The 8923-nt window shown below is 54.9% G+C and overlaps 2 protein-coding genes across 2 annotated transcripts; one reads left to right on the plus strand and one right to left on the minus strand.

The window, feature by feature from the left end:
* Positions 1-224: 224 nt before the first annotated feature.
* LOC109734578 (uncharacterized) lies at positions 225-6536 on the minus strand. Its single transcript, XM_020293787.1, has 6 exons — positions 6505-6536; positions 3575-4060; positions 1606-1735; positions 1447-1536; positions 442-509; positions 225-354 (listed from the first exon to the last, which is right to left on the minus strand). The coding sequence occupies exons 1-6, from the start codon at positions 6534-6536 to the stop codon at positions 225-227; spliced, it is 936 nt and encodes a 311-aa protein (XP_020149376.1).
* LOC141039232 (uncharacterized) lies at positions 2668-3177 on the plus strand. Its single transcript, XM_073506578.1, has one exon. The coding sequence runs from the start codon at positions 2668-2670 to the stop codon at positions 3175-3177; it is 510 nt and encodes a 169-aa protein (XP_073362679.1).
* Positions 6537-8923: the final 2387 nt, after the last annotated feature.

The following is an 8923-nucleotide window of genomic DNA, read 5'->3' on the forward strand; positions in this document are numbered from 1 at the left end:
CGAACTCGGCCTACAAGGACACAACCTATGTATGACGAAACAGACAGGCAGACGAAACCAAGAATATTACCTTCCTTTATTAGTAGATATAGATAGATACATAAGTATAGTCTAGGGTATAAATACAAATATATATCATGTTTGGACGTCTGGTAAGTGCACTCCATGATGATCAATGAGTTTGACAAATTTTTTAGGTATGATCATGATGATCCATGGCGCACTCAAGAGGAATGTGTGTTGCCATGAGCCAGGAACTCTATGAGGTTGCTGTTGAAGACACATGGCCTCTCCAGTTGTACAAGATGCCCTCCTTTGCTTATGCGTCGCAGGATCGCCTTCTCGCCTAGCTTGCTGCATCCATAATTTGAGAACGATAGTACATGTAATATATGATTAATTTGATGAGGGAACGTAAGTGGATACTAGTTGTTTTCTTACTTTTTCAGACTCTCAGCATCCTCTATGGGCCACATGTTGTCATTTTCACCCCACAACAGGAGTATGCTCTTCACTCATCAGCCATAAAATTAATGGAATTTTAATCACAAGGAACTAGAGGACAAGAAATGCACTTTGTCCATTGCATTGGTCTGCAGCAGGCTGTAACTTTTTTACGACAAATAATACAAAAATGGTTATTTTCTATCTTGTGACGTGGGCTAGAAGTATATAAAAAAAGTATTCAATCGGCAGAGGTTCTGGTGAGCTGTTCTAGTGCTACAGAGCTTTGTGGTTCTGCTTTGTTAATTTCGGATGCTCGGGAACACGGTCCAAATTGCCACAAAATGTAATGTATATATCATATCATAAAATTTGAAATCCGAAATCAGTCACACAAGAAATCTTGCAGCCAATATTTGCTTGGGGAGATAAAGAAAGAACCTACTGTGGACTCCAAAAATTGTTTTCTTTAATGACGGATTCACATATTTCTCCCTTGATAGTTGCATGTCACCAAAATCTAGAAGTTGTGCAGCTTTAGCTGTAGAAATGTGCAACTTCCACCTGAATTTGCCTATAAATTTCTAAACTATGCAACCGCGTAATGAAAGAAGAAGTTACATAAAGAATCAACATGCTGAGACACAGACAATCCTCATGGTGCTTGAAAAAAAAAATCTGTCGTGGTAATTTTCAACAACTGTCCATATATCAGACTTCAGGATCCATCCAGTTCAAAAGGATGAGAAAAATGTTGATCTAACGATCGTCAGTCGTTATGTGTGTGAGAATTAGTATAATTTAAACTATCACGGTGAGCCTTTTTGACTTCTCAGTTCTCATCGTGATTTGCACGGTAGTTGGAGAATCAAGATTGGTTCAAATGGTTAGCATCATCGATTCAGACATAAGAATATCTATGTCCAATTATGCATAGACGAATTCCTTATTGTAAACTGGTTGGAGACTGTCAGTGCATATAGCGATGAGAAGTTTGAGAACCTGCTGAGAAACAGGGGCAAATGCTTCTGTGTCCCCGACGACTATATCTTCTATCATCTCAGCTCTCTCCTTTCGGTTGAAATACATCACCTGAACAACAAAGCACGTAATGAATGGTTCATCTTAGTTTTAACAAGACAAAGAAGGGAGCAGAAATACCTTAAGAAAGTCCCTGAGAAGGCGATCCGGAAACCACGGCTTCATGTGCATGGCGTTGGAGAACAGCAACCTGAGCGGGCCAACCGACTCCGGCACCAAGAGCTCCGTCAGCGACTGGGCCCAGCCGAGCCTCCCCTGTTGGGCGAATAAGCCGGGGCGACGCACCGGACACGACCAGCGAGTGTATGGGCGCGAGCTGGCCGGGTCGGGCGCGCCTGGTCCGCGGGGTGTGCGTGCGTAGGTGTGCGTGTGCGAGTGCGTGAGCCAGCGCGTGTGTGCGCGGGGCCACGCCGTGCTGGTAGCGAGCAACCAGGAGGGGTAGACCGCGTCGGGCGCGCTGGGAGGCCGTGGCGATCGCGTATGGGCGCGGTGCGTGGACGCGGCCAGAGCGCGGAGGACATGGGGAAGAGGGTGGGCGAGTGGGTGCAAGGCAAGGCCTGGCAGGCCGGTGCTCGCCGGTATAAAACCCTGGTCCCCCCCCGTAGCTCGTTGACACGGTCGAGTTCGTACTCGAGGAAAGAAAAAAAGCGTTCGTGCCCTGGAAAAATATCTGTGTCCACCATTCTTCTGATCTTCTTCCTTTCTCTTCGTTTGTTCGAGCCATGGCGAGTGAGAGAGAGCTGAGCGTGAGAGAGAGAGCTAGGGCTAGGGCTACGGTCCCAAGAATTGGCATCAGAGCCACGTGAAGATTGGGGCACGCCGGCGATGTTGATCGTCCCCTACGGCGGCGGTGCGGGCGGATCACTGCCGCAGTCGGTGCTGCAGCTCACCGGCGATAACTACACGGCGTGGGCCATCAAGGTCGAGGCGAACCTCGACGCGGCCGGGCTGTGGGAGGCGGTGGTCGTGCTGGAGGACGCGGCGGCGGCCGTCATCGCGAAGAAGGACAAGCCCGCGCGCGCCTACCTCCTCAGTGCACTCGCGGAGAACTTGCTGCTGCAGGTGGCGTCGAAGAAAACCGCGGCGGAGGTGTGGGCGAGCTTGAAGGCCAGGTTTGTGGGGGCGGACCGCGTGCGCGCGGCTCGGCTAGGCACGCTGCGCAGGGAGTTTGAGCTCCTGCGCATGGCGGATGCCGAGACCCTAGATGACTTTGCCGGTAGGCTCGGAGGCATGGCGGCATGCTACGCGGCATTGGGCTCGACCCTGGAGGACGTCGCCCTCGTCAAGAAACTGCTCGACTCGGTGCCGGACCGCCTGTACGCGGCGGTGGCCGGGATCGAGCAGTTCTGCAACGTCGACATGATGGCGTTCGAGGACGCGTTGGGGCCGCTGAAGGCCTTCGATGAACGGGTGCGTCGGCGCGGGCAGGACGGAGGCGGCCATGGCGGGGACCAGCTGATGTTCACATCAGCGCAATGGCGGGCCCGCGAGCGGCAGCGAGGCGGAGCTCGGAACGACGACGACGGGGCGCGCAGCGAGGCGTCAGGCTTCGGCGGCAACAAACGAGGCCGGTGCTACAAGTGTGGTGAGCGGGGTCACTTCAAACGTGACTGCCCGCAATGGAAGAAGGCGCCGGCGGCGGAGCGTGCATTGCTGGTCGACGGCGACGTCGAGGACGCCGGCCTGCTCTGAGCCGCGGCTTAGGGCGCGAATGTTGGGCGAATAAGCCGCGGCGACGCACCGGACACGACCAGCGCGTGTACGGGCGCGAGCTGGCCGGGTCGGGCGCGCCGGGTCCGCGGGGTGTGCGTGCGTAGGTGTGCGTGTGTGAGTGCGTGAGCCAGCGTGTGTGTGCGTGGGGCCACGCCGTGCTGTTAGCGAGCAACCAGGAGGGGTAGACCGTGTCGGGCGCGCTGGGAGGCCGTGGCGACTGCGTACGGGCGCGGTGCGTGGACGTGGCCAGAGCGCGGAGGACGTGGGGAAGAGGGTAGGCGAGTGGGTGCAAGGCAAGGCCTGACAGGCCGGTGCTCGCGAGCGAGAGAGAGCTGAGCGTGAGAGAGAGAGCTAGGGCTAGGGCTACGGTTCCAACATCCCCAGCAAGTCGTCCCTCATGGCGCTAGTGTACTTGACGGTGCTGCCGGAGGCGATGATGGAGCGGACCAGTTCTGGGTACACGGCCGCCAGCTCGAATGCCACGAACCCGCCATAGCTCCAGCCAACCACGTCGGCCGCACTGACTACAAGCTTCCGTAGAGCCGCCGCGAGGCACCGTGCCTCGAAGGCCACGGAGCGGTCGAGCAACGGTGATGTGGAGCCGCCGAAGTGCACCAGGTCGGGGACGTACACGTCGTAGCCACGATTCGTGAGGGCGCCCACCTGGAGCACCCACGTCATAATGCCGTCGCCGGCGAAGCCGTGCACGAGCACCACGGGCTGGTGCTTCTTCCGCTGCTTCTGCTTCCTGTCCGGTGCATCGTCATTATCGGGCAGCCAGAAGTTTATGACAGTGCCCGCGTCATCGACGGCAACAGCGTGCTGCCGGAGGCCGGCGCTTGTCGCCAGACGGGCAACTAAGAGCAACTCTAGCAGACCCCGCATCCCGCCCCGGCCCGCAAAATAACCGCCAAATTGCGGGTCGGGGCGGAAAAACCAGCTCGATCAGACCCCGCATCCCGCCCCGGCCCGTAAATATTTTTACGGGGCGCGGCAAATCTTCTCCCTCAACCTCTATCTTCACGGGCTGGGAGGCCGACCCGAGCTCAACCCCTATCCGGTGCGAGATTTGGCGGGAGGGACATTTCAGCGCGCCCTTTCCTGCTCCCCGCACCCTCCGCCACCATTGCCCCCCTCCGCAAGCTCCGGTTCCTTCTTCCCGGCCGTTCATCGCCGCCATGGACGACCCCATGCTGTCCCCCGTCACTGTCGAGGTCGCGCATGCTCCTTCCCGTCGGGCGGATCTCGTCGCCGGCCATGTTGGCCCCGCCGCCGTCGCCCAAGCACAAGCCGCGCCTTCCCGCAAGCGGCAGGGCAACGTGGTCGTGCAGGGCAGGAATCCGGCTGCCCCCCGCCGCGATGGCCCGCGCTCCGGGCGCCAACTCGGCAGCGCGATCCCGGCCGGCGGCGGAGAAGGTCGGCAAGGCCGCGAGCGTAAAGCGTAGGAAAGTTCCGGCTTCAAAGAAGCCACCTTCTTCAACCTCTCACTCCATCCCCCTGCAAGGAGGTGCTCCGGCGATGCCGTTCAGCGGTGCCGCTCCCCCCGCGAGCGAGGTGTTCGACGAAATGGCCGGAAGGTATGCGTCTTCGGTCTTGGCGATTCCCTTTCATTTTTCGCCATTATTCTCGATAGCTCATGACTTGTTATCATTCGCTATAGCGGTGGTTCGAACAATGCAACAACCGAGTTCGTGAACTTGTTGGACACGAACGCGGTTGACATTGATCAAGCCCCTTTCGAACCATTCGACTACAATGAAACGGAGGGCGGCGTGGATGATCATGGATGTGCGGACGAATTGGAGGAGATCGAAGCGGAAGCGTTTGAGCAATCGCAAGCAAAAATTAGGAAAAGCCAAAGATCGAAGAACTACACGATCTTGGAAGATCAAGCTTTGATCCAAGCATGGAGTGCGGTGTCTCTTGATGCATGCACGGGTACTTCTCAAACCGCCAAGAGATATTGGCAAAGGAACGAAGATCAATACTTCCGCATTATGAAAAAGTATCCCAATAGGACTCCACGCACATTTCGGTCGCTTCAAGGGCGTTGGGAGAATATCAAGCCTATGTGTAGCCGTTGGGCAGCTTGCTTGGAGCAAGTACGCAATGCACCACCAAGTGGCACCGTGGAGTCCGACTATGTGAGTTTGTTTTGCCTTTGTTCAAGTTGTGCATCATCATATTGTATCATGCGAAATGATTGCATCACTTTGTTCATATTGTGTAGGACAAGATTGCTCAACATAGATACAAGGACATGGAAGCTTCGGAAGGCAGATTCTTCAAGCTAGAGCATTGTTGGGAGTTGCTCCAAAAGTGCGAGAAGTGGAAGTTGGTCGACAAAGAATCCCCACCAAAGAGAGGCTCAGTTACAAACATGGATGAACATGAGGATGATGATGGCCCAAGAAATTTGTACAAGCCTGATGGCGACAAGAAGACTAAGGAGAAGATGAAGAGAGAGCAAGAAGCATCGAGCTTGAGGGAGAAGATTGATGCCATGGTGCAATCAAACGAGGCGATGTTGTTGAAGTCGTTGGAGATAAAGAAAGAGTTGGCCGAGAAGAAAGCAAAAGAGAAGCAAGAAAAGTGGCAAATACTCAAGGAAGAGGGGCTCCACAAAGCTGACATTGAGGAGAGAAGAGCACGCGTCGCTGATAACAAATTCATGTCCTTGTTGCTCGCCGAAGAGAACAAGATCATGTCAATAAACCGCTATGACATGGACGACCTGGCATGATATGGCAAGGAGAGAAATCTTGAAGAGGAGATTGGCTGCGTCGACCGGTCCATGTTACAGTTCCGGAGATGTTTTCTCCGCTCCATATGGTGGCAATGTGGATGATTTCGGTGCCGGAGTTGGAACAAGCGCCGGAGGTGGATTCGGTGGCGCCGATGAACCTCAAGATGAACTTGAAGGCGCGGAGTGAAGATCTACCAAGATGATGCCGGACATGGGCGCAAACCTTTGCAGGGCCCTCTTTTGCGTTTGCCATAATGAACTTGACATTTATTTGCGCGTATAACTGTGTATTTCGTTTGAATTTGAACTTGTTTGTGAAACCCTATGTCAAATGCGAGATTTGCAGTTTTTCTATTTGCGGGTCGTCACGGTGGTGCCCGAGCAGAACCCGCAGAAGCCTACCCGTAAAATAGCATATTCCTCTAATATATTTTTTACGGATCCGTTTAGAGGGTCTGCATCTGTGCCAGCCCGCGCCGGCCCGCAAAAGTGGTATTGCGCGAACTGTAAACGCGTTTTTCGGGCTGGCGGGATGCGGGGTCTGCTAGAGTTGCTCTAAGTGTTTTCTTAGCACTTGTATCCAGTTCACCATCCTGTGTATGCACGTACGTGGTTGCTGCTTATTTATTGCTTAATGGCTGTTGGCAATTTTATCGGGGTTTAGGTAACCACATTTGCAATGTACCATGGCGGTTAGCACTTTTTATTTAGGGCCATGCTAGGCGCCCGCGCACCGGCCGGACGCTTCGGCCGGTCCAACCCTAGCCGTCAGATCGGCCCGTTCCGATCCGTTGGATCCTTATCCAACCAGGGCGTCGTCTTCCTCTCGCGAGCGCGGACGGGAAAGGAACCCCGTCTCGCCGCCCGTCTTCGCCGGCCGCCCCACGCTCCCGCACTCAGCTCGCCCCGCCCGCTCGCCGCCCCGGCCGCCGGTTGGAGCTGACCGCTCGCCGCCTCGGCCGCCCGTCGGAGCGCCATGGATGCAGCTCCGCGACTCAACTCGTCCAAGTCCGCTCGCCGCCCCGGCCGCCCGTCGGGGCCGCCCCGCGCTCCGGGACTCAGCTCGCCCCGACCGCTCGCTGCCCCCGCTGCTCGTCGGTGCGCCAGGGATGCCGCTCCGCCTCACCGATGATTGGTTCCAGCAAAAAACATAGATGCCCCATGGTAGCATTTTCCCGTGTCAGTCGTAGCAAATGAAGAGAACGGTTGCAGCAAAAAAATCCATCGGCGTCGCCATTGTAGCAAACATGTTAATCGGATGTGGCAAAACACATCGCCAATGGTATCAAAAAACGAGGTTGTTGCAACAAAAAATGTTCGTCCTCGTCGTCGCCGGTCACACCTCAGTCGCAAAAAAGTGCCATGGCCGCATGAATGGATGTAGCAAAACACACAGACGGTAGTAGCAAAAAATTGACACGGTTGTAGCTTTTCCCCTCTACGGTGGAAGCTTTTCTGTAAACGACTGAAACTTTTTTCGTTTTGAGCAGCGCCTGGGTGAAAAATTCATCTCTCGTTTGGTTGAAGCTTTTTTCATCGAAGGTTGTAGCATTTTCTGTAGACGGTTGTAGCTTTCATCGATGGCATTGAACACTTGCAACTTTCTGTATATCCGATGTAGCAAAACTCGGCGCCGGTTGTAGCTGAGTGGTGTGCCGGTTGTAGCAAAATGTGATACAGGTCGTAGCATGTAACAAAAAAGCGCGATGTCTAGTGTTTGCTCGCGATGACGATGACGCCGTTTTGCTGCAACAGTAGTAGATTTTTGCTACCACCGGCGATTGAATTTGCTACAACCGGTTCTAATAAAAAATCACCGTGGGGTGTAGTCTGCCATGGCTGGGGAGGCTCGAGCGCTGCAAGGTCTGGCGAGGGGCGGCCAGGGCGGATTCCAGGGAGAGGCAGAGGGGCGCATTCTGGGAAGAGGCAGAGGGGTAGTAGTCCGGCGAGGGGCGGCCCCAGGCGGACGAGATCCGGCGAGGGGCGACCGCATGCGAACGAGATCCGGCGAGGGGCGGCCGCACGCGAACGACATCCGGCGAGGGGCGGCCGCACGCGGACGACAAGGCGCTCTTCTCTGGCGGCGGCGGTCGAAGGAGCCCGTTGGTCGCCTGGCCGGCGCGTGGTGCCTGCCGGCGCTGGTGCCCTCCTGTACGTGCGTTGCGCGAGGAAGAGGGAGCAACTAATTGGATTGAGGCCGGACACGTGGCACAACATCTATCCTTGGATCTGAAGAGATCCAACGCGCAAAGCGAGTCGTTTCGCCGGCAGTCCGGATACAAACGTTTCCCTTTTATTTATAGGCCGCGCGAGCATTAATTATCTCTTGTCGTCGATTCCTACCAAACGTCGTCATTGGTACAGCTCGTGAACTTCTTTTTCTTTCAGAAAACATGGTTGAAAAGAAATTCTGCAGACATGTAAATTACACGAAATTCCGAGACGATTTTTACATTAGGAAAGAGATTAGGCCAGAAAATGGTGTTCGGGCTAACGCTCTGGCGATGAACGCCGGACAAACCCTAGTCTCACGACCACCACGCTGATCACTAACCGCGTGACCCGCACGACCTCCATGCACGTCCACTTCTAGCGCATCCATAGGATGCTCTCAACGGCCACACGACCCGAACGTTCAGCTGACGAGCACATGAACTAACTACATGCAGCTGCAGCTGCGCGGACGACCCGGCTGCCTCCAACAGATCCCAACGGCCGCTACTAACATGCAGCTCCTTCTGTGAATTATGACTACATCAGGATAGTTTATTGGCAGCGAGACATTTTTTTTAACACAGTACAGACGCAAGCGCTCATATACACGCGCATACACTCACCCTTATGAACGCACACACACACCCTACCCTTATGAGCATCTCCGAAAGACTGAGCCGGCATATCATCTTGAAATTTACGAAGTCACCGTAGGCACCTCGTCGTCGACGGGAACGTCTCCTCCCACTGAATGCACATCACCGG

Source organism: Aegilops tauschii, chromosome 1, assembly GCF_002575655.3.
Source record: "Aegilops tauschii subsp. strangulata cultivar AL8/78 chromosome 1, Aet v6.0, whole genome shotgun sequence".
Classification (NCBI taxonomy): Eukaryota; Viridiplantae; Streptophyta; class Magnoliopsida; order Poales; family Poaceae; genus Aegilops; species Aegilops tauschii.